This window comes from Bufo bufo, chromosome 2 (genome assembly GCF_905171765.1).
Source record: "Bufo bufo chromosome 2, aBufBuf1.1, whole genome shotgun sequence".
Lineage (NCBI taxonomy): Eukaryota > Metazoa > Chordata > Amphibia > Anura > Bufonidae > Bufo > Bufo bufo.
The window spans coordinates 328,130,677-328,156,577 of NC_053390.1; the positions used below are offsets into that span (position 1 = coordinate 328,130,677).

At 46.6% G+C, this 25,901-nt stretch overlaps 1 protein-coding gene across 1 annotated transcript in view; it reads left to right on the plus strand.

Moving 5' to 3' along the window:
* Positions 1 to 1,570: 1,570 nt before the first annotated feature.
* LOC120990858 (G-protein coupled receptor 54-like) overlaps positions 1,571 to 25,901 on the plus strand; it is a 229,475-nt gene continuing 205,144 nt past the window's right edge. Inside the window, exon 1 of the mRNA XM_040419742.1 lies at positions 1,571 to 1,865. Within this exon, the coding sequence (XP_040275676.1) occupies positions 1,571 to 1,865 (295 nt within the window). The remainder of the gene's footprint in view (positions 1,866 to 25,901) is intronic.

Sequence of the window (25,901 nt, forward strand, 5' to 3'; positions counted from 1 at the left end):
ATTTCTGAACACTTTTTGCAGTGTGGCAGGGTGTACTACCCTTCTGAAAGAGACCATTTCCATTAGGAAATACCACTGCCTTGAAGGGGGGTAATTGGTCTGCCACTATGTTTAGGTAGGCAGTACGTGTCACAGTGAAACATGAATGCCAGGAGTAGACTATTGCCTAGAGCAGGCATGCTCAACCTTCGGCCCTCCAGCTGTTGCAAAACTACAACTCCCAGCAAGCCCGAACAGCCTACAGATATCAGCCTACAGCAGGGCATTGTGGGAGTTGTACTTTTACAACAGCTGGAGGGCCGAAGGTTGAGCATGCCTGGCCTAGAGCAACACACCATCGTTTGCCTTCTTTCCATAGTGAATCCTGATGCCATTTCTTCTCTAGGTAGAAAATCCACATGCATCTCTTTGTGCTTATTGTAGGTGCCTTCAGCAGCGGTCAGCATGGGCACTCTAACCAGCCCCATACAGAGCAAGCTGCAATGCATCTTTTATACCAGCAGTAACTTTTTCAGGAATTTGTGCCACAGTAGCTCTTCTTTGGGATCAGACCATATGGACTAGCCTTCACCACAAGCATCAGTGATTCTTGTGTGCCAGTGATACAGACACTGATTTACCGGTTGTCCTTCTTTACACCACTTTTGGGAGGTATCAACCCCTACACACTGAGAAGCACTCCATAAGATCTCACATTTGGCAGATGATCTGACCAAATTATCCCAAAGTCAAAGTCCTTGCCCATTTTTTTCCTGCTCCCAACATTTCAACTTCAAGACTGTTGACTTGCTCCCTAATATATACGCACCCCTGACAGGTGCCATTCTCATCCATAATGAATGTTATTCACTGGTTATATTATCAGAGTATAGGGCTGATGTGGGACACACATCTATAGATACAGGCCAGAGGGACCACACAGCAGTTTCATTGTGAAGTACTATGTAGGGACAGTGTGCTGTGAATATACAGTATATGTAAATCTGTCTTATAGCTATGCCATTTTTAATATATTTTTGTCTTCCTGATCCTTTAAGACCCTAGCAAAGCCCTTCTGTTTTTGTCATTCATAATTTATTGAGAAGAAAAAAATTAATTGGCAAGGTGAACATTGCAAGATATTTATTGGAAGGATCCTAGATTCTCGGAATGGAGAATATTTTTCCTTGGTTATACTAAGCTCCATTACTGTTTGTATTAAAGTGGTGTAGAGCCAGGCATTAGGACCCAGAGGAAGCCTTCTACTGCTCTTTTCTGTCCTGTTCTCACTGATTCACAGCCTCTATGATTATACGCTGTGCAGCAATAAGCAGCAAATATGCAAGGAAACTTGAGAGATGGATGTTCACCATGAGTACCTTCATTTATGAGCTGTACATCTTCAGTCTGGGAAGAGAAAGCATAGTACCAAGGCTGACCAGACTTTGCTGGGAAGACATAACTATGTAATCACTTGAAGAACAGCACTACTCTGCTATAGTGACTACGAATAATAATTACGAATCTTCACAACTGATATTTTCAGTGGATGTCAGTGTAACTACAGTATTGTTTTCAAACTTTTGTAACCATGAAAGGAGCTACAGAAACCCCACTCCATCTTAGCTGTATGTCTACTGCAGGAGAACATTTATCAATGCACTCATGCTTTAATGACTCTGTGGAGAGTCCCCAAAATGACTCTATGGCTCAATCCAATAGAACATTGTATGACCTAGAACAGACACCCCCTTTCCTGGTGGACGCCTGGTTGGTCCCTCTTTTTTTTGCGCTCATCATGCTGGTGGGACTTGTTGGCAACTCACTGGTCATTTATGTTATCACCAAGCACAAACAGATGAGGACTGTGACTAACTTCTACATTGGTAAGTTGGATGTTTAATATGCTTTGGTTGATTTCCTGAAATAGGTTGGTGGGTAATTTATAATATGGTTCGGACTGTTACGGTAGGTCGACACAGTCAGGTTTTTGCATGCCGTTTTGGAAGCCAAAACCAGGAGTGAAATCAAAAAAAGTGGTGAAGTCATATCTGTACTTTATACTTTCGTTCCTGATAAGATCCACTCCTGATTTTAGTTTCCAAAACTGCATCAGAAAACCTGACCACGTGGCCATACCCTTAGGGCTTCTTCAGATGAGCATGTCCGTTGTGGAAATAACGCTTCCTGTAAGAGAGGGATCGTGCAGTCATGAAATTTCTGCAATAATGCATATGTAAGTTCACCCTTACTGTGACCTGTCATAAGAAGTGTGGTTTAAGGGACATCTGTGATCAGAGCCCATGATGCTGCCAGCTATATGAATGTTGTTGATTCAATGGCACAGTGTGACACAAGCCCTTAGGCCTCTTTCACACGGGCGTTGCGGGAAAATGTGCGGGTGCGTTGCGGGAACACCCGCGATTTTTCCGCGCGAGTGCAAAACATTGTAATGCGTTTTGCACGCGCGTGAGAAAAATCGCGCATGTTTGGTACCCAAACCCGAACTTCTTCACAGAAGTTCGGGCTTGGGATCGGTGTTCTGTAAATAGTATTATTTTCCCTTAAAACATGGTTATTAGTAAAATAGCGCTGGAGGGGTTAAAAAAAAATAAAAAAATGTTTAACTCACCTTAGTCCACTTGATAGCGCAGCCGGCATCTGCTTCTGTATTCTTTCTTTAGGACCTGGGTAAAGGACCTTTGATGACGTCACTCCGGTCATCACATGGTACGTCACATGATCTTTTACCATGGTGAATCACCATGGTAAAAGATCATGTGACGTACCATGTGATGACCGGAGTGACGTCATCAAAGGTCCTGTAACTGTATTTAATGCTCACCATAGGTCCTTCAACAAAGGAGACACAAGGAGATGCCGGGCTACGCGAGCAAGTGGATTAAGGTGAGTTAAATTATTTTTAGTATTTTTTTAACCCCTCCAGCGCTATTTTACTTTGCATTCTGTATTCAGAATGCTATTATTTTCCCTTATAACCATGTTATAAGGGAAAATAATAATGATCGGGTCTCCATCCCGATCGTCTCCTAGCAACCGTGCGTGAAAATCGCACCGCATCCGCACTTGCTTGCGGATGCTTGCGATTTTCACGCAACCCCATTCACTTCTATGGGGCCTGCATTGCGTGAAAAACGCAGAATATAGAGCAAGTGATGCGTGAAAATCACCGCTCATCTGAACAGCCCCATAGAAATGAATGGGTCGGTATTCAGTGCGGGTGCAATGCATTCAACTCACGCATCGCATCCGCGCGGAATACTCGCCCGTGTGAAAGGGGCCTTAGGGTAATGCTAATACACAGTACTAGCCCCATGAACTCCAGTTTGAGGGTCTGTATATAGTGGGTTCTTTTAGCAACCACTAGTTAAATTTTTAGTGGCTTTTTGCAGATCTTCATTTTTAAAGAGTCTGTCCAAGTTATATAAAAACTTGGGCATCCCCTGTAACTGGCCTAAAATAACAAATTAATGTTTTCACCTGCTTCCTATGATGCGCTCCAGTCCTCAATTACTGGCCCCCGCAGAGACATCACATGCACGGCTGAGGTCAGTATTTGGCTGCAGCTGTGACTTGTGCACGCAAGGTAATGTCACCATTGTAGCCAAGAAAATGGCAGTAGCAGGGGGACTGGAGTACAGCGCTCAAAGAAACAGACGTCATTTGTTATAATGGGCCGTTTGCAAGGGTTGCCCAATTTTTTTTTATATAACTCGGACAACCCCTTTTAATTGCATTGTCTCTCCATTCATGCCATGTTTATTTCATACATTAAGCAGCATACACCTAGAACTCCAAAAAAGGCATCCAGATATACTTTACTGTACTCATAGACTTTTATGAACCATATGTCTCGCATACATTTGACGGGTTTCTGTCTGGATACTTTTCTTGACTGTATTGAAAATGTTGCTATGCTACTGCAAGCAGCATGTCACAAAGCAGAAGAAGCTGAGCAAATTAAAGTTATCCAACCCCTATAATTCTGATCCCCGCACGGCCGCCGTTGCATTTCTGCAACGGGGTGACACTAGGGAGACTTGTCCCAGTCTCAGCATGTGGATTGGCTGCCCCTTCCCATGTCGCCGGATGTTTTGATTTGCATGACGGGGGGATGCAGCGGATGCCGGCGAGCGGGGTATGTACAAACTATATAAGGTGCCTGGGCTTTGGGGGGGAAGGGGGGGTCGTTATAGGGGTTGGTTAACTCCTTTAATATATAATTTTGTGGGAAAACATTCTGTAAAACTTGTAATTTATACATTTAGATTGCTGCTCTTTCTGACTTCATTGCACATGGGGGCTGTCGTATCAGTGATTGATAGCATTTTCTGTGTAAATGTGGATGCAAAGAATGCTAGCAAATACTGATAACATCTCTCTTATGAAAAATAAAATCAGAAAAAAACTATTTAAAGCACATCTGTCAGCAGACTTGTACCTATGAAACTGGCTGCTGCATGTGCGCTTGGCAGCTGAAGGCATCTGTGTTGGTCCCATGTGCCCAGATGGCTGAGAAAAATGAAGTTTTAGTATTTGCAAATAAGCCTCTAGGAGCAAAGCAGACATTGCCATTGCAACTAGAGGCTCTGCACTATGAACAGCGCTGCCTGTGCTGTTCATAGTGCTGTTCTGCCTGTGCTGATGAATGGCAGGAAAAGTCTAAGGCATATTGGTACACCATAGACTTTTTCCAGGATGTGGGTGTCCACAGAGAGGGCTCTGAGTGCCGCCTCTGGCACCCGTGCCATAGGTTCGCCACCACTGACCTAGAGGTTCTCTTTCTCTGCAACTACTGAACCCTCTTTACTTTGATTGACAGGGCCAGGCGTGATCACATTCACATTGCCTGGCCCTGTCAATCAAAATGAAGAGGGTGCAGCAGTTGCAGAGAAAGAGAACCTCTAGGTCAGTGGTGGCGAACCTATGGCACGGGTGCCAGAGGCGGCACTCAGAGCCCTCTCTGTGGGCACCCGCACCCTGGAAAAAGTCTATGGTGTACCCAGTGGTGTATCTTGGTTTTGTGCTGCCCTAGGCGAGACTAAACTCGGGCACCCCCCTAATATAAATTTGATCCACCCCTTCCTGTCACGGCCAAACCCCTTCCTCTGTAAACCCCACCCCTTCCTCTTTAGGCTCCACCCTTTCCAGTTTTGGATAGCAATATTAAGAAATTTATCGCGATAACGATATATATCGCGATAAATACCCGTTTAAAAGAAAAAACCACAAGGAGACGTTATACTGTATGGGGCAGCCTCAAGGAGATGTTATACTGTATGGGGGCAGCCTCAACGAGACGTTATACTGTATGGGGCAGCCTCAACGAGACGTTATACTGTATGGGGCAGCCTCAACGAGACGTTATACTGTATGGGGGCAGCCTCAAGGAGACGATATACTGTATGGGGGGCGGGGGCAGCCACAAGGAGACATTATACATACTGTATGGGGGCAGACATAAGCAGACATTATACTGTATGGAGGGCGGGGGCCGGGGCAGCCACAAGGAGACACTAAACTGTATGGGGGCTGCCACAAGCAAATAGTGCACTCTGCACTGTGTCATAAATAAAGGTGGTATGTGTGTCAGACTGTCTATGGTGGCCCTGGCCTCTCCTTGAGGCTGCCCCATACAGTCTGACATACCACCTTTATTTATGAGTCTCACTCTCACTCTTACAGTGCACATTTGCTTTTTAACTCTCGTCTCACTCACTCCTGTTCCTCTGCCTGGACTGGACCTGGACATTCCTCGCAGGGCAGGCCAGGAGTCAGGCGAAGTGGCCAACTTTGTTCTGTGACTGTGTGAGGAGGGATGTATGTAGAGACTTTTCCCATGGCTGCCGCTTGTGTTGTGAATATTCCAGCCAACTGCGCATGTGCGAAAAAGACGGCTCGGCGCAGGCGCAGTAGTTGAAAATTCCGGAACACCTGAGGGAGGAAGTCAGGAGGACTCGGGAGGAGGGTCCCTGCTTCACTATGCGGCGCCGGCGATGCAGTTCGCAAGTCCGCATAGTGAAGAATCGGATTCGGATCGGCAAGCAGCGGACAAAGGGAAAAATAGTTTGGCACATTTTACTATCACTAGGCAGGCAAACAAGGCATTTTGCCGCCCCATTGGCAAGTGCCGCCCTAGGCTTTGAGACGTTCTCACAGCTCTGTTTCTCCACCCCTGTGATGAGGTCATTACTTTCTGTTTCCTTCCTTCCAGCTGTTCCTCCTATGTTTGATTTCCCTGCCTTTAAATTACCCCTCCTCCTTTTGTAGAGTGTGGATTATATTTCTCATTTGAGTTGTAGCTCTTGCTTGAGTATCTTCACTTGTATGCTATCTTTTCACTGGACCTTTGTTCTGCTGCAGCAAGTACTCCGGATATTGCCACCTGTCTTTGGATCCGTCTTCTCTGCTGCCGCAGCACCTTCAGCTAAGTGTGCAGACATTGTAGTGTATCTGTTTGTTTTCTGACCGGATCCGAGGAGACCACGGTTCCCTCCATATACTGAGCAGGGCACCGGTGGCCGTGCCCCTTCCACTATTGTAGGGGTTACAGTGGTCATCAGTCTTAGGTACGCGGGCATGCCTCGTTCCAACATTAGGATCCGGGTATGTGCTTAGCAGCATAGGGAAAGCTTTGAGGGTCTGACAGGGGTCACCCTTTATCCTCCCTAGTTTGGGTCCGGTCAGTGGCTCTATTTTCTGTGTATGCTCTAGTTGCTCACTTACAGCCGTGACATTATAATCCACCAAAACCGTCTCTTTTGACATGGATCCGCTTTCTGGCCTAGTTGACCGCATGCAGGGTCTTTCTTTGGAGGTAGCGGATCTCCGTCAATCTATGACTCAGCTTCAAGCATTGGGCTCTGCTCCGGCCCATGGAGTCTGTTGCGAGCCAAAGGTCTCACTTCCGGAAACGTTCTCCGGGGGCAGTGAGAATTTTGTTCGCTTCAGAGAGGCATGCAAACTCCATTTTTGCTTGTGTCCCCATTCCTCTGGTAATGAAGAGCAGAGGGTGAGGATTGCCATCTCCCTGCTCAGGGGTAATGCTCAGACTTGGGCATTTTCTCTGCCATCAGGGGATCCCTCCCTTCGATCCGTGGAAAGATTTTTTGTGGCCCTGGGGCAGATATATGATGACCCGGATCGTGTTGCGCTGGCCGAATCTAACTTACGTTTTTTATGCCAGAACAAACTGTCTGCGGAGTTTTATTGTTCTGAATTTCGGAGATGGGCAGCTGATTCAGGTTGGAATGATGCTGCACTCCGGAGTCAGTTCTGTCATGGTCTCTCAGAGAGATGGAAAGATGCGTTTGCTTTCCATGAGAGACCAACGTCCTTAGAGTCTGCCATGACAGGCGTCTAAGAGAAAGAAACGAGACCTCTCTGTCCAGCCATTGTCAGTCTAGGGGCAGTGGTGCGGACTCATTCAGTGTGCAAGGGCCTCATCCTGTCTCGGTCCCCTCTGAGGAGGAGCCCATGCAGCTAGGTCGACTTGCCCCTGATAAAAGAGGATTTAGTCCTCAGAGTATGGTGTGTTTTTGTTGTGGGGGCATAGGTCATTTGGCAAATGTTTGTCCGTCTAGGAGATTCTTGAACTGTACTAAGAGCGATAATAGGAGAAAAACCTCAAAAGGTAAATCATCAAACTCTGCTTCATCTGCTACTTTGGGCAAAGTTGATGTAGGAATTGATGCTTTTCCTCTGACCTGCAGTTCCCGTTTTCTCCTGTCTGCCAGGGTGGCGCTAGAGAGCAAAGTCATTTCTTGTGAGATTTTTGTCGATAGTGGAGCGGCCGTCAATCTTATTGACACTCAATTTGTAGCCATGCATGGTTTTCAGGTTTGTACATTAGAAAAGGATATACCTGTTTTTGCTATTGACTCTGCTCCACTCTCACAGAGATCTCTGAAGGGAATTGTTCACAATATCCGGTTGGCTGTGGGTGACACTCATGTGGAGGATATATCTTGTTTTGTCCTTAACGGATTGCCTTCTCCTCTAGTTTTGGGGTTACCCTGGCTCACTAGACATAACCCCACTATTGATTGGCAAGGAAGGCAAATAAATGAGTGGAGTGACTTTTGTAGAGAGAATTGTCTCACAGCGACTTTTGCAGAGGTGTCTACTAAAACTGTGCCATCATTTCTCTCTGATTTCTCGGACGTGTTTTCCGAGAGCGGTGTTCAGGAGCTACCTCCTCACCGGGAGTTTGACTGTCCCATTAACCTCATTCCCGGCGCCAAGCTGCCAAAAGCACGCCTCTACAATCTCTCACAACCGGAAAGAATCGCAATGCGAACCTATATCTCCGAGAGTCTCGATAAGGGGCATATTCGTCCCTCAAAATCACCTGTTGCCGCTGTTTTTTTTTTTGTTAAAAAATAAGATGGCTCTCTGAGACCTTGCCTAGATTTTAGGGAGCTGAACCGTATCACGATTCGCGATCCCTATCCCCTTCCTCTGATCCCGGACCTCTTCAACCAAATTGTTGGGGCCAAGGTTTTTTCCAAATTGTATTTGAGAGGCACGTACAACCTGGTCAGGGTCAGAGAGGGGGATGAATGGAAAACGGCCTTTAATACCCCTAACGGGCATTTCGAGAATCTCGTTATGCCTTTCGGCCTGATGAATGCTCCGGCCGTCTTTCAGCATTTTGTTAACAGTATTTTCTACCATTTAATGGGGAAATTTGTATTGGTGTATCTTGATGATATTTTGATTTTTTCCCCTGATGTTCAAACCCATCAGGATCATCTTTTTCAGGTTCTGCAGATTCTGCGGGAAAATAAATTGTACGCCAAGCTGGAGAAATGTGTTTTTATGGTATCGGAGATTCAATTTCTGGGTTTTCTCCTCTCTGCTTCTGGTTTTCGCATGGATCCGGAGAAGGTCCGTGCTGTACTTGAGTGGGAGCTTCCCGAGAATCAGAAGGCATTGATGCGCTTTCTGGGTTTTGCGAACTATTACAGAAAGTTCATTTTGAATTATTCCTCTGTTGTCAAACCCCTCACTGACATGACAAAAAAGGGGGCGGATTTTTCCTCTTGGTCGGAGGAGGCGCTTGCAGCTTTTTCTAAGATTAAAGAGAGTTTTGCGTCTGCTCCCGTCTTGGTGCATCCCGATGTTTCCTTACCTTTTATTGTTGAGGTGGATGCTTCCGAGGTGGGTGTGGGTGCGGTTTTGTCCCAGGGCCCTTCTCCTGCCAAATGGCGACCCTGTGCCCTTTTCTCTAAAAAACTCTCCCCGGCAGAGAGAAACTATGATGTGGGAGATAGGGAGTTGTTGGCCATCAAGTTGGCTTTCGAGGAATGGCGCCATTGGTTGGAGGGGGCCAGGCACCCTATCACCGTTTTTACCGACCATAAGAATCTGGCATACTTGGAGTCGGCCAGGCGTATGAATCCGAGACAGGCCAGATGGTCTCTGTTCTTCTCCAGATTCAATTTTGTCGTTACATTCCGCCCTGGGATCAAAAATGTGAAGGCTGATGCTCTCTCTCGTTGTTTTCCGGGAGGAGGAAACTCCGAGGACCCGGGTCCCATTTTGGCGGAGGGGGTAGTTGTTTCTGCTCTATATTCTGATTTGGAGGCCGAGGTCCAGGCTGCCCAGACTGAGGCACCTGCCCGTTGTCCTTCTGGGAAGTTGTTTGTGCCTCCTGAGCTACGTCACAAACTCTTCAAGGAGCATCATGATACTGTTCTTGCTGGTCACCCCGGGAGTAGAGCCACGGTAGATCTCATTGCTCGGAGATTTTGGTGGCCGGCTCTTCGTAAGTCGGTGGAGGGTTTTGTGGCTGCTTGTGAGACGTGCGCTCGCGCTAAGGTCCCTCGTTCACGGCCTTCAGGTTCCCTTCTCCCGCTACCCATACCTTCCCGTCCTTGGACACACCTGTCCATGGACTTTATCACGGATTTTCCTCGTTCCTCAGGGAAGTCGGTGATCCTGGTGGTGGTGGACCGTTTTAGCAAGATGGCTCATTTCGTACCTTTCCCTGGTTTACCCAATGCTAAAACGTTGGCGCAAGCTTTTGTCGACCATATTGTTAAGTTGCATGGCATTCCCTCTGATATTGTTTCCGATAGAGGCACGCAGTTTGTGTCCAGATTCTGGAAGGCTTTCTGTTCTCGCCTGGGGGTTCGGCTGTCCTTCTCTTCTGCTTTTCACCCGCAGTCGAATGGTCAGACTGAGCGCCTCAATCAGAATCTGGAGACATATTTGCGCTGTTTTGTGGCAGAGAATCAGGAGGATTGGTGTTCATTTCTCCCTCTTGCTGAGTTTGCTCTGAACAACCGTCGTCAGGAATCTTCTGATAAGTCACCATTCTTTGGTGCATATGGGTTCCATCCGCAGTTTGGGACATTCTCGGGAGGCGTTACTTCTGGTTTACCTGAGGAGGAGAGATTTTCCTCGTCTTTGTCTACCATTTGGCAAAAGATTCAGAGTAATCTTAGAAAGATGAGTGAGAAGTATAAGCGTGTGGCTGATAAGAGACGTGTGCCTGGTCCGGACCTGAATGTGGGTGATCTGGTGTGGTTGTCTACAAGAAATATTAAACTGAAGGTTCCCTCCTGGAAATTGGGTCCCAAGTTTATTGGGCCTTATAAAATCTTGTCAGTCATCAATCCTGTTGCCTTCCGTCTTGATCTTCCACGGGTTTGGAAGATACATAATGTATTTCACAGATCTCTCTTAAAACCATATGTCCAGCCCACGGTACCCTACTCTTTGCCTCCTCCTCCGATTTTGGTTGATGGCAATCTGGAGTTTGAGGTTTCCAGAATTGTGGACTTTCGCATTGTCCGCGGTTCTCTTCAGTACCTCGTTCATTGGAGGGGTTATGGTCCTGAGGAGAGGATGTGGGTTCCGGTGTCGGACATTAAAGCCACTCGCCTCATCAGGGCATTTCATAGGGCTCATCCTGAGAAGGTGGGTCCTGGGTGTCCGGAGTCCACCCGTAGAGGGGGGGGGGGGGGTACTGTCACTACCAGAGCTTTGAGACGTTCTCACAGCTCTGTTTCTCCACCCCTGTGATGATGTCACTACCAGAGCTTGGAGGAGTTCTCACTGCTCTGTTTCTCCGCCCCTGGGATGAGGTCATTACTTTCTGTTTCCTTCCTTCCAGCTGTTCCTCCTATGTTTGATTTCCCTGCCTTTAAATTACCCCTCCTCCTTTTGTAGAGTGTGGATTATATTTCTCATTTGAGTTGTAGCTCTTGCTTGAGTATCTTCACTTGTATGCTATCTTTTCACTGGACCTTTGTTCTGCTGCAGCAAGTACTCCGGATATCGCCACCTGTCTTTGGATCCGTCTTCTCTGCTGCCGCAGCACCTTCAGCTAAGTGTGCAGACATTGTAGTGTATCTGTTTGTTTTCTGACCGGATCCGAGGCGACCACGGTTCCCTCCATATACTGAGCAGGGCACCGGTGGCCGTGCCCCTTCCACTAATGTAGGGGTTACAGTGGTCATCAGTCTTAGGTACGCGGGCATGCCTCGTTCCACCATTAGGATCCGGGTATGTGCTTAGCAGCATAGGGAAAGCTTTGAGGGTCTGACAGGGGTCACCCTTTATCCTCCCTAGTTTGGGTCCGGTCAGTGGCTCTATTTTCTGTGTATGCTCTAGTTGCTCACTTACAGCCGTGACACCAAGTTTGAGATCTCTAATGGGAAAAAAAAAATTCTGGGCATAAAAAAATGTCCTATCCATTACAACGGTTCATCTCAGGGGATCAGAAAATTTAGAGGCAGATTTCTTGACCAGAAAAACCCTAGACCCAGGGGAATAGTCTTTAAATCTAAGACTCTTTCAAGAGATATCTGCCAAATGGGACTTACTGCAAATAGACCTGTTCGCCTCAAAAAGAAATGCAAAAGTCAAGCGTTTTTGCTGCTTAGATCCCAGAGAAAGGCCATGGGCAGTAGACGCTTTTTCCATAAAATGGACATGGGATCTAGCATACTCCTTCCCTCCTTGGGCTCTAATTCCTCATGTTTTACAGAGAATTCTAACAGACCCAGTAACGGTGATATTAATAACTGCCTACTGGCCCAAAAGAAGCTGGTCCTCCATTCTAAAGAAAATAGCGCTGGAGGATTCTTGGTTAATACCTTTTCAGAAGGACATTCTTTCTCAGGGCCCAATTCTTCATCAAAATCCAAGTCTTTTCAAACTGTCAGCCTGGATCCTGAGAGCGAGGTCTTAAGGAGTAAGGGACTCTCGGACAAAGTTATATGTACATTAAAGGCCAGTAGAAAGAAGGTTACTTCTAGAGATGAGCGAATCAAAGTTGACGAAGTGGAATTCAATCCAAATTTCAGGAAAAATTTGATTCGCACCGAATACGAATTTCCTCACGCTTCGTGGTAACAAATCGCATTTTTTCCTAAAATGGCTGCTGCACGTGTGGGGACATGGAGCAAGGAACTCTGGGAAGGCGGGATCACCCATAATGCCATGCATGCAGCCAATCAGCAGCCAGCCAGCCCTGTGATGTCACAGCCCTATAAATATGTAGCCTCAGCCATCTTGGAATCTGCTATTTTCCAGTGTAATTAGTGCAGGGAGAGACGTTAGCAGGCGCTAGGGACAGTGCTAGGAAAAACTTAATTGTGCTAAAAAAAACGATTTACAAGTGCAGGAAAGGATTATTCAAGGTGTAGGGAAAGGATAGGGAGGAATCATTCCACAGTATTTATGCTGAACAGGATTCAGTAGGGGAGGTTACAGCCTGGGTAATAGGAACAATCCTATTACACCTTGCTGCACTGACTGGGGACCCAAATTGCCATCATACAGCTCTGTAATTCCAGCAAACCGTTCTTGTTATTGGGGTGCAAGTGCTGTTTGATACAGCTATTAACAGGGTTTATTACAAGAAAATATTTCTACGTCTTATTTGCCCTTGTGTGGTGCAGTTATATGTTCTAAAGCATTTTTTGGCTTGTATTAGTGGGGAAAAAACTGGCTTATTAGCCATTGTGTGGTGAAGTGCGAAAATTACAGCCCTTTTTGTCGTGTATTAGTGGCAGAAGAAAAATATATTTAACGTTCAGCGGTGCAGTTATATGTTCTAAAGCCCTTTTTGTTGTGCATTAGTGGCAAAATAAAAATATATTTGCCGTTCAGCGTTGCAGTTATATGTTCTAAAGACCTTTTTGTTGTGTAATAGTGGCAAAATAAAAATATATTTGCCATTCAGCTGTGCAGTAATATGTTCTAAAGCCCTTTTTGTCGTGTATTAGTGGGGGGGGGGGGGGGGGGGGGGGGAGGGGGGGTGACCCTTTCCAGATGAATTGGGAAAACATTTTCCTGACTTTCGTGAAAAAGGAGGCAGGAAGATGGATTGGAGCCACCTGCATCAAATATATAAGTTTGGGCAGGATATAAGTGGTGATGTAATGTTTCCTCCCTATCCATGACAAATAAGGAAGTTTGTCTACAGACAGTTGCGTGGATATTGTGTGCAGTAAGGGACTATAATTTAACTCATAAATTTTGGAAAGATCTGCCGGTACCTTAATCCCTAGATACATGGGAGTCCTGCCACACGAAAGGGGAGGTAGTTCTTAATTGTTGGGCTTCTGCTTCTCCAACTGATATGTTCAGTACCTCTGATTTCCCATAATTTATTTTAAAGTTAGACAAGCGACCAAAATCCTGCAATAATGTCAGCACATGTGGAAAAGCATGTGTAGGGTTGGTGATAAATATTAGCAGGTCATCTGCGTAGGCTGCGGCTGAGTGAGTGTCAGAGGGAGCCTTGAGGCCGTGGATATGCGGGTGCTGTCTGATGGATTGGATCAGGGGTTCCATACATAAAACAAAAAGACTGAGGGAGAGGGGGCAGCCCTGCCGAGTTCCATTATTTATTTCGAAAGGGGGTGACAACGTATTATTAACTTTAACCCTCGCCGTTGGGGTCTTATATAGTGTTAAGATAGCCTGGATAAACTGGGTAGGGATCCCAAACCGGAGCAAGGTTTCCCGCATATACATCCAATCGACTCTATCAAATGCCTTCTCAGCATCAGTGCCGAGAAGGACTAGAGTAGAGTTAGAGTGTTTGGCATAATGTATGGCATTCAGTACCCTGTTAGCGTTGTCTTTCCCCTCCCTATTCGGCACAAACCCAGTCTGTTCTTTGTGGATTAGCTGAGGTAGTAATACTTGGAGACGTGTGGCTAGCATTTTTGCCCAAAGCTTAATGTCACAATTCAACAATGAAATGGGCCGGAAACTACTACATAATTCCAAATTTTTCCCCGCCTTTGGGATCACCATAATATGCGCTTCCAGCGCTTGTTTAGGTAATTCCCCCCTGATAACAACGTCTGACATAGTGACAGAAGGTGAGGCAATAACACCTGTTTAAATTTGCAATAGTATACCATGGGAAGGCCATCAGGCCCTGGGCTCTTACCCGTAGGGGTGGACATGATGGCGTTGTCTATTTCAGAGATGGTAATAGGAGCTAGTAGTGAGGAGGACAGCTCAGAGGACAATGTCGGGAGGTGGAGATCTGTCAAAAAGGAGGTGATGTCCCTATAGTGTGAGTTCCTGTCAGAGGGCTGTTCATCAGTAGTCAGGTTATAACGGGCAAATTGAGCTGCTATGTCATCTGTGCTGGTCAACAGTTCGTCTTTGTCAGACTTAATCGAGGAGATGTATGTGCGCGATAATGGCCCTTTAAGGAGCGCCGACATCATCTTCCCTCCCCTATCACCATGGGCGTAAATTTCTTGTTTTGCATATAACATGCTGTTCACAAATTGCGCCCCTAATAGGTCTTTAAGTTGCCCTTTGTAGAGCTGTAAGTTCCGCCAGTTGTGACACCGCAAGTGACCGTTTATGGGTTTGCTCTAGGGCCGAAATTTTAGCCAACAAATCCTCCATGGCCTTTAACCTTTTCTTTTTCATCGCAGAGCCCAATGAGATTAGCTCCCCCTGGATGAAGGCCTTGTGAGCCTCCCACACAATAGGTGCAGAAACCTCAGGGGTGATATTAGTTGAGAAAAAACTTATGAGTTTTTCCTTAAGGAGATCTATCGTCTGTTCGTTCTTTTAGCAACATCTCATTGAGCCTCCACGACCAAAAGCGTTTATTCGGGGAGGGAAAGAGGACTGTTATGTAAACCGGGGCATGATCAGAAATAGAGATTGACCCTATATGTGTATCACCCACCCCCGGTAATAAGCTCTGTGAGACGAACAAGTAGTCAATACGCTGGTAAGAGTGGTGGGCTGGCGAGAAGAAGGAAAAGTCCTTCTCTTCTGGATGTAGAGTTTGCCAAGCGTCCATCACTTGCAGATCCCCCAGCGCCTCCTTTACCTTGCATAGGTCCTGGAGGGAGATGGCTGAGCGGCCCGAGGAAGAATCCAATAAGGGGTTCATGGTGAAATTGAAATCCCCGCCTACCACCAGCAGACCCTCAGTAAACGTGCCCAATTTATTGCAGATCTCAGTAAGCCACCTGACTTGCCCTTTATTTGGGGCGTAAATATTGGCTAACGTAACGGGAACATCATCTATTTTCCCTTTGACAAAAACATATCTCCCGTCTGGGTCACTAATGGATTGGGACAAGGAAAATGCCACTCCCTTCCTAAGAGCTATGCTTGCACCCCTAGATGCGTGTGTTCCGTAGCAGCTGTGATACCATTGGTCATATGGGGTGTACTGAAGCTTCGGAATTTTATGGATTTTAAAATGCGTCTCTTGGAGGAAGAGAACAGATGGTGAAAGTTTACGTATCAGGGCAAAAATTTAGGACCTCTTCTGCGGAACATTAAAACCTTTTACATTAAAGGGTTTCTATCACTTCATATGACATAATTAGCTGGCAGACACTAGCGATCTGCTAGTGTCTGCTCTGGCCAACCATCCTACTATAATCACTTGTGGGGCAGCGGTTTTGCTAAAAAACTAACTTTTATAAATATGCTAATGAGCCTCTAGGTGCTATGTGGGCGTCATTAGCACCTAGAGGCTCCGTCTACCTTCATACACAGCGGCCGCCCAGCACGTCCCTCCAGCCCGCCCATGTCCTCCTCCGTGTGACGCAGCGGCCGAATTCTCGCGCATGCGCCGTGCGCGGCTGTATTCGGCGCATTAGAGATGTCTGAGCTCGGAGCGGTCAGACATTCAATGCGCATGCGCGGAACAGCCGCGCATGCGCATTGAATGTCTGACCGCTCCGAGCTCAGACATCTCTAATGCGCCGAATACAGCCGCGCACGGCGCATGCGCGAGAATTCGGCTGCTGCGTCACACGGAGGAGGACATGGGCGGGCTGGAGGGACGTGCTGGGCGGCCGCTGTGTATGAAGGTAGACGGAGCCTCTAGGTGCTAATGACGCCCACATAGCACCTAGAGGCTCATTAGCATATTTATAAAAGTTAGTTTTTTAGCAAAACCGCTGCCCCACAAGTGATTATAGTAGGATGGTTGGCCAGAGCAGACACTAGCAGATCGCTAGTGTCTGCCAGCTAATTATGTCATATGAAGTGATAGAAACCCTTTAAGAGAGTATATCGTATGTTTAGACATATCAACAAACACATAAGAGCAATACAAGTTCTTTGAGCGCCTTGTTCCTTGCCACATAGTAAGCCTCTCGGATTCCTTTACAGGAATGAACTGGTGTTAACAATAACAATAACAATGAACCATTGCAAGAAACAAGCCAAGGATGGTCTGCTGCGGCCACCAGGATAACAATAGGCGACCCCAGCACCCATCCGCCCGAATTGGCTTGATGGTGGTGTTGCGGCTCACGGGGTAAGAATGTAACCCGGGTGCAATAGGGTGATACGACAAACATAATAGTCACCCAGTAAAGGATCAGCCTGCCCCACATGAGCACCAACACCCAGCCCGGCTGAGTCATAAGTGGGGGGTCAAAGAGGAAGGCAGTCAAAAAAGAAAAAGAAAAAAGAAACCTAAGAAGGGGTTAAAGGATCCCCACTGAAAGGTTAAGGCATTTCGGCTCCCAGGAGGGGGAAATGCAAGAGACGAGAGAGAGGGGGGGAGGGGGGAGGGTCAGGTAAAATAAAGTATGGGATATGAAAAGTTAAGAAAAGTAAGCTTGAGTAATCTCTGCATATCTAATGTCCCTTGAAGTTCAGAGACGGCCTCGTTGGAAAGACAATTATGGTACTTGCGTGTGCGCCCAAAATGTTCATGTTATGGTAGTTTTCGACAGGTTCCTCCTCGCTTTCTGTTGTTGCTTTTTGCCACCAGCTGAGCTCCATGGATCCTGTGGCGCAGGTAGAGGAGGTAAGTCGTCTTCCTAAGGAACAGGCATCCAGGATGGGACTTGTGCAGGAGGAATATCCAGCCTTGACCAGGCCGCCTGTAACTCCTCCGGATTACGGATCACAATCTGCTTGTTGTTCTTGAGGACCGAGATCCGAAACGGATATGTCCACCTGTACACTAGGTTATGAGCTCTAAGGTGCTCCAGCAAGGTTTCATGATTTGCCTTTTGGCTAATTTGGTAGGGGACAAGTCTTGATAAATCTGGACCAGGTTAGAATCCAGCAGGACCTCGCCTTGCTCACTGGCTTGTCTTAAAATGTCCGCCGTGTCAGCAAAGTTGAGCAATTTGCAGATGACGTCCCTGGGGGGTTCGTTGTGGCCCGGTTTGGGATGTAGCGCTCTATGAATGCGCTCTATGACAATGGATGATGCCCTTTGCGGTCCCAGGACTGATGAGAATATATCGGTGGCCACCCGAGGCAGAGAGTCCGGTGAGTAGGTTTCGGGTATATTTTTGATGCGCAGGTTGTTCCTGCGATTCCGGTTCTCTAAGTCCTCAATTTGATTAAATGCTGCATTAAGTTGCCGGTGACTTTCTAATAACTTTTGTCAGACCGCCATGTCAAAGGTTAGCATAGAGGCCTGTTGTTCCTCCACTGTGTCGACACGGCCTCCAAGATGGCGGAGGTCCGCCCTGATGTCCTTCATTTCTTTCAGGAGAGGTTGTAGGGCTTGTGTGATGGTGGTCTTAAGAAAAGCCCTCGTAATCGGTTCAGAGTCTTTATTACCCCCGTGCAGGCTATCTGCATCGGAGTCTTCTCCTGCTTCAAAGTTCGGCGGGTTCCGGCGCCATCTTAGGAAGCGCGGCCGGGGCGCCTGCTGCAGAGTCCTTTTTCTTCAGGAACCGCTCAATCTCTGCCTGCTGTCTCTCCGACCTGGGTGTTCCAGGGAAGTCCTTGCTTCTATCTCTTCCGATTTTCCCCATCTTGGTGTTCTGAAATGGCGATAAGAGGCTGGGTAAGGCGCCAAGCGGGAGAGGAGCTCTGGACTAAGCTTCCTCCTCCATGCGCGTGCAGGCTCCGCCCCATGGCACACGTGTTTAATCTGGTTGTCAAGCGGTTCCTGAAGTCTTCCACCCATCTGCAAGACATCCTAAAAATGGCCAGGAAACTTTGCATGCACTTCAGCCATCATACACCACAAAGCACACCCTCCTTGAGCTTCAGCGGCAGAATGGCATCCCCCAACATAGGCTGATATGCGAAGTTTCCACCCTTTGGAATTCCACCCTCCATATGTTGGACCGACTGTACGAACAGATAAAGGCCATAAACGATTTCTTGATGATCGAAGCAGACAGGAGTACTCCCCTGTGTAACTTCGATGTCAGCCAGTGGCAGTTCATGTGTGACACCTGCCGTATGCTCAGGCCCTTTGAGTAGGCCACATTATTTGTCAGTCACAAGGACTACGGGATGGCACCTACATCTCACGGCCACATGAGCCCTGTGGGGGCTGAACTGGAGGAGGAGGAGGAGGATATTGGAGCACAAGCAATGTGTAGCGAAATGGGTGGTTTTTCTACACCGGTGACAGGAGAGCAGGAGCATCCAGAGGAGCAAGAGGGAGATGAGGAAGACGAAGCAGAGGACCCAGACACACTGTGGCAGTATGCAGTGGAGATGGAGGCAGGGAGTCCTTCCGAGTCGCTTTCACAAATGGCCCGATGCATGCTCACTTGCTTGCGTAGTGACAGCCGAATTGTCACCATTCGGTAGAGGGATGACTTCTGGCTCTCCACTTTGTTGGACCCTCGCTACCGGTCCAAAATGGGGGCCTTTTTTACACCCGCTGAGAGGGAGGACAAACTGATAGAGACATCCTATGTAGTCAGTTGGCCGCTGTCTATCTGTGCCATCGTCCATCTTTTCGCAGGTCTGACCGGGGGGTGCCCTCTTTGCTCACGTTCCACTGCCATGGCTGCTGGGGAGGGGTGGGGTGGGGTGGCAGGAGCTGTACCAGCTCTATCAGCAGCAGCCTGAGTCTAGGGTCGCTGATGAGCAGCTTTCTTTACCCACCTAGTGAAGAAACTACTCACCAGCAGCAGCATCTAGATCTGGAGCAGAACCTGAACCAGCAGGTGGTCGCATACATGGTGTGCAGCCTGTCAGCCATGATTGAATATCCGCTGGACTACACTATGTCACCTTGCCACTCTGTAGTCTCCTCATGCTGCAGCCACCTCCACACTATGTCACCTTGCCACTCTGTGGTTTCCTGATACTATTGCACCTCTACACTACGTCACCTTGCCACACTGTGGTCTTCTGATGCTGCTGCCACCTCCACACTATGTCACCTTGCCACTCTGTGGTCTCCTCATGCTGCTTCCAACTCCACACTATGTCACCTTACTACTCTATGGTCTTCTGATGCTGCTGCCACCTCCACACTATGTCACCTTGCCACTCTGTGGTCTCCTCATGCTGCTGCCACCTCTACACTATGTCATCTTGCCACTCTGTGGCCTCCTGATGCTGCTGCCACTTCCACACTATGTCACCTTGCCACTCTGTGGCCTCCTGTTGCTGCTGCCACCTCCAAACTGTCATTGAGCCACTCTGTGGCCTCCTCTTGATGCTGCTGCTGTCGCCACCTCCACACTGTGATTGTGCCACTCTGTGGCCTCCTGATGCTGCTGCTGCCACCTCCACACTGTCATTGTGCCACTCTGTGGCCTCCTCATGCTGCTTTCACCTCACCACTATGTCATAGGGCCACTCTGTGGACTTCTCATGCTGTTCCCACCCTCCCCACTTCCTGACTGGGCCACTATTTTGTCTTTCGGCCTGGCTGACATCATTTATTTGACCCTTCTGATCTGTCAGAAGGAAGGAAAAATGAGACGGACAACGGATCCTGTCTGTGTAGCAGCTGTAAGGCCTGTATGGTCCCATCAGAATTGGCTTGTGATTTGGTAGCCAAAAGCAGGAGTGGTTACAAAACACAGAAGACATGCAAATATTCAATTCACGTCATCTTTGTTTTGGATCCACTCTTGTGTTTTTTGGCATTAGCAATACTGATGGATAACTGGCCAAATGCTGACCGAGTGAATGCGGATGCTCTACAGACAGGATCCGTTTTTTGGTGGTTATTGTTCTGACAGATCACAGGAAGGGCAAAATAATCTGTGACGTCAACACAAACTTACTGCTGACACCCTCTCCACTCTGTCGGGGGGCTCTACTTGTATAAGCGTTTAATAGAACAGGTTCTGTAGACATCTATGTGGAATCAGCTGATGACGGTGTAAAAGGAGTGCGCTTCTTCTTGGCGCTAACATTGACCTGTAATGCTGAGTTCATACTTGAGTTATTTGGTCAGTTTTGGCCCCATGACTGCCCAAATAAGTGAAGTGTACAGTGATTCTAAGAGCGACGCCTGTCATCTGCATGTCATACTGACTCACAGTATTTTTTCACTACCACAGCAGACTCCCTATGCGTGTTACTGCAAGGCACAGTGTTCTACGCCACTATAAAGGCTCTCTGCAGCCAGAAAAATACTTTTAGAAACACGATTCGCCGGCGAATAAATACAGATCGAACCAAATTATTTAAAAAAATGTGTCGAACCGGCCAAATTTAATTTATGAAAAATTCGCTCATCTCTAGTTAATTCAGCTATCTACCTAAAAATCTGAAAGAAGTACTGTAGTTGGTTGGGGGAAGACTCTCCAAATATGTCCTCCCCATGTATTCAAAAGATTTTAGATTTTCTTCAGAAAGGGCTAGACCTAGGTCTTAGGCCAAGTACCCTAAAGGTCCAGATCTCCGTCCTAGTTGCATTCTATGATACAAATCTAGCTGATCATAGATGGGTTAGAAGGTTCATAAGAGCAGCATCCAGACTTAGACCATCATTAAATCCTAAGGTTCCTCAATGGGATTTAAATTTAGTCTTAAATGGGTTGACAAGAGCACCTTTTGCTCCCATTTCAGACATTTCCATTAAGCACCTCTCCTTTAAGACTGCTTTCTTAATAGCCATAACATCAGCTAGACGCCTGGGAGAAATCCAAGCCCTTTTATGCCGAGAACCTTATCTTTCAGTTTTTTCCGACAGGCTAGTTCTAAAATTGGACCCGGGGTTCCTTCCTAAGGTGGTTTCAAACTTCCATAGGGACCAGGAAATTGTCTTACCATCCTTCTGTAGTGACCCAAAAGAACAATTTCATCTTTTAGATGTGAGGGAGACTATTATCCAGTACCTGGCGGCCACTAAAGCTTTTAGGAAAGATGACAATCTATTGATTCAGTTTGCGGGACGCAATAAGGGGAAGAGGCTTTCCAAAGCATCCATAAGTCGCTGGATAAAATACACTATATCATGTTGTTATTCCCTAATGGGTCTCACTGGTCCTACTAGAATAAAAACCCACTCCACCAGAGCTATGGCTTCTTCATGGGCAGAGAAAGCTGGTGTATCTCTTGATCAGATATGTAAGGTCGCTACATGGTCTAGTATCAATACATTCATAAAACATTATCGTCTAAATATCTCTGCTTCTACAGATCTGGCATTTGGCCAGAAAGTTCTGCAAAAAGTAGCCCCAATATATGGGGCATATATTTTAAGGATAAACAATAAAAGGTATATTTTAAAAGGGTCTTAGTTCGACTAGAGAGAATATAATAAATGAGAGGACTTACTACTATCTCAAAACATTAGAAAAGTGTTAATAGCCCCGCCCCCCCTACTGTGTAATCTGTTAGTTCTCACTTGTAGCCGTCTGGTGGATGAAATGGAAAACCGTAATTAGACTTAATGGTAATTTTGTTTCCTTGAATCCACCATGGCGGCCCGTATATTCCCTCCCTTAATGTACTTATAGTGAGTATGAATTTAATACTTAAAAAAAATTAAAAAATAATTAATTTGTCTGTGTATATATAGTCAGGGCTTTTTTTCTCAGAGAAAAGGTGGTGGAACTCCACAGATCCCCCATCCTATAACAGTGCCATCCACAGACCCCCCCCAATCCTATAACAGTGCCATCCACAGACCCCCCCTTCCCACCCCATAACAGCGCCATCCACAGACCCCCCTTAACAGTGCCATCCACAGACCCCCCCACCTCATAACAGTGCCATCCACAGACCCCCCCACCCCATAACAGTGCCATCCACAAACCCCCCCACCCCATAACAGTGCCATCCACAGACCCCCCCACCCCATAACAGTGCCATCCACAGACCCTCCTTAACAGTGCCATCCACAGACCCCCCCACCCCATAACAGTGCCATCCACAGACCCCCCCAACCCATAACAGTGCCATCCACAGACCCCCCCCCCACCCCATAACAGTGCCATCCACAGACCCCCCCACCCCTTAACAGTGTCATCCACAGACCCCCCATTGCCGCTCCAGTACAGTTATAAAATGTGTAATTCAATTAATAATGATTCATGCTGCCGCCTCTGTAGTATAACATTCAATATATCCTACTCACAGGGCTACTGTTATATCATAATGCAGGCCGGCCGGGCAGACGAGCGGCAGAGTGACTGACTGACCTCACGTGCCTGCGCCGCCTGCTTCATTCCTAAAGTAGGCCGGGCAGGCACGTGACGTCAGTCAGACACTCTGCCGCTCGTCTGCCTGGCCGGCCTGCATTACGATATAACAGTAGCCCTGTGAGTAGGATATATTGAATGTTATACTACAGAGGGGGCAGCATTAATCATTATTAATTGAATTACACATTTTATAACTGTACTGGAGCGCCGGGGCCGGAGCACAGTGAACGCACCGGCCCCCAACTCCTCCTCCCAGTCCCTCCCCGCTGATACATCGCAGCCTGCGATGCTGGAGCATGGCAGGCTGCGATGTCAAAAGGTGGCGGAACGCCGTTCCGGTGCGTTCCGCCAGAAAAAAAGCCCTGTATACAGTGGATATAAAAAGTCTACACACCCCTGTTAAAATGTCAGGTTTCTGTGATGTAAAAAAATTAGACAAAGATAAATCATTTCGGAACTTTTTCCACCTTTTATGTGACCTATAAACTGTACAACTCAATTGAAAAACAAACTGAAATTTTTTAGATAGAGGGAAGAAAAAATATAAAAATAAAATAATATGGTTGCATAAGTGTGCACACCCTTAAACTAATACTTTGTTGAAGCACCTTTTGATTTTATTACAGCAATTAGTATTTTTGGGTATGAGTCTATCAGCATGGCACATTTTGACTTTGCAAGATTTGCCCACTCTTCTTAGCAAAAAAACTCTAAATCTGTCAGATTGTCAGATTGCGAGGGCATCTCCTGTGCACAGCCCTCTTCAGATCACCCCACAGATTTTCAATCGGATTCAGGTCTGGGCTCTGGCTGGGCCATTCCAAAACTTTAATCTTCTTCTGGTGAAGTCATTCCTTTGATTTGGATGTATGCTTTGGGTCATTGTCATGATGAAAGATGAAGTTCCTCTTCATGTTCAGCTTTCTAGCAGAAGCCTGAAGGTTTTGTGCCAATATTGACTGGTATTTGGAACTGGTTATAATTCCCTCTAGCTTAACTAAGGCCCCAGTTCCAGCTGAAGAAAAACAGTCCCAAAGCATGATGCTGCCACCACCATGCTTCACTGTGGGTATGGTGTTCTTTTGGTGATGTGCAGTGTTGTTTTTGCACCAAACATATCTTTTGGAATTATGGCCAAAAAGTTCAACCTTGGTTTCATCCGACCATAACACCTTTTCCCACATGCTTTTGGGAGACTTCAGATGTGTTTTTGCAAAATGTAGCCTGGCTTGGATGTTTTTCTTCGTAAGAAAAGGCTTTTCTCTTCCCACTCTACCCCATAGCCCAGACATATGAAGAATACGAGAGATTGTCGTCACATGTACCACACAGCCAATACTTGCCAGATATTCCTGCAGCTCCTTTAATGTTGCTGTAGGCCTCTTGGTAGCCTCCCAGACCAGTTTTCTTCTCGTCTTTTCATCAATTTTGGAGGGATGTCCAGTTCTTGGTAATGTCACTGTTGTGCCATATTTTCTCCACTTGATGATGACTGTCTTCACTGTGTTCCATGGTATATCTAATGCCTTGGAAATTCTTTTGTACCCTTCTCCTGACTGATACCTTTTAACAATGAGATCCCTCTGATGCTTTGGAAGCTCTCTGTGGACCAAGGCTTTTGCTGTGGGATGCGACTAAGAAAATTTCAGGAAAGACCAACTAGAGCAGCTGAACTTTATTTGGGGTTAATCAGAGGCACTTTAAATGATGGCAGGTGTATGCTGACTCCTATTTAACATGATTTTGAATGTGATTGCTTAATTCTGAACACAGCTACATCCCCAGTTATAAGAGGGTGTGCACGCTTATGGAACCACATTATTTTAGTTTTTTTTTGTTTCTTCCCTCCACCTAAAAGATTTCAGTTTGTTTTTCAATTGAGTTGTACAGTTTATAGGTCACATTAAAGGTGGAAAAAGTTCTGAAATTATTTATCTTTGGCTCATTTTTTACACAGCACAGAAACCTGACATTTTAACAGGGGTGTGTAGACTTTTTATATCCACTGTAGATATTGTTAATACTTGATAACACCTAATTTGTAAACACTGAAGGGAGAGAGTGGGTGGGGGCTTTTAAACTCTCTATCTCTGTGTATTCTGTGTACCTAAAGAGGTCAAGGGATCAATCACATCTGTAGCCGTCATGGTGGATTCAAGGAAACAGAATTACCGGTAAGTCTAATTACGTTTTTATTTTTTACAAGTGCTTCCTGCATTTGTGTGATTATATGTGCGCTCCCCAACATACCTTTTCCCATTATCCTGTCACTGGGTGTACTGATAGCGCCTAGTGATCTCCATAGTAGCCGGGGATGCTAAATCAGATCATCCTATGCCTTCAGATGGGCTACCTGTGCCAGGCGGCAGTCGATGATTTCCCAGTGATGTCTGACTTTCCGATAGGGACTGTCTTTGCTGACCTCACCACAGGTCCAGGGTTGGCTATTTTCGGAGCGTCCTCACAGCTGGTTACAATGGCTGTGCCTCATGTGCAGAGATGGCGCTTTAGCACTTTCCATTTCCTTATACTGTTGCCTAGAAAACCCTTGAGGACGCACCTAAATAACCATATGTGCAAAAATGCACAGGGTGATATGTTCTTTTGTTACACCATTGCAATGTTTCATTGTAGGGACAGGTGTGAATACAAGAAAGTGGCTGTTACATGAGCACCCCATGACACATACTATCAGAATGCTAAAGATGACTGCATACTTGCCACCACTTTTGTACACAGTCCCAGTTTTTTTTTTTAACAGACATTTTTCGTTGGTGTCTTACTTTTTAATATTTAGCAATAAACATTTGTTTAAAGGGGTTTTCTTGGATTTTTTACTGGTGACTTATCCTCTGGATAGGTCATCATTTCATCATTATCTGATTGTTGGGGATCTGACACCCAGGATGCCCGCCAATCAGCTGTTTCAGAAGGCACTGGTGCTCGCAGTAGTGCAGCTCCCTTCTCTCTATTTACCAAGCACAGCACAGTACATTGTATAGCGTATGTGCTTGGTATCACAGCTCAGCCCCATTGACAATGGCGCTGAGCTGTGCCTAG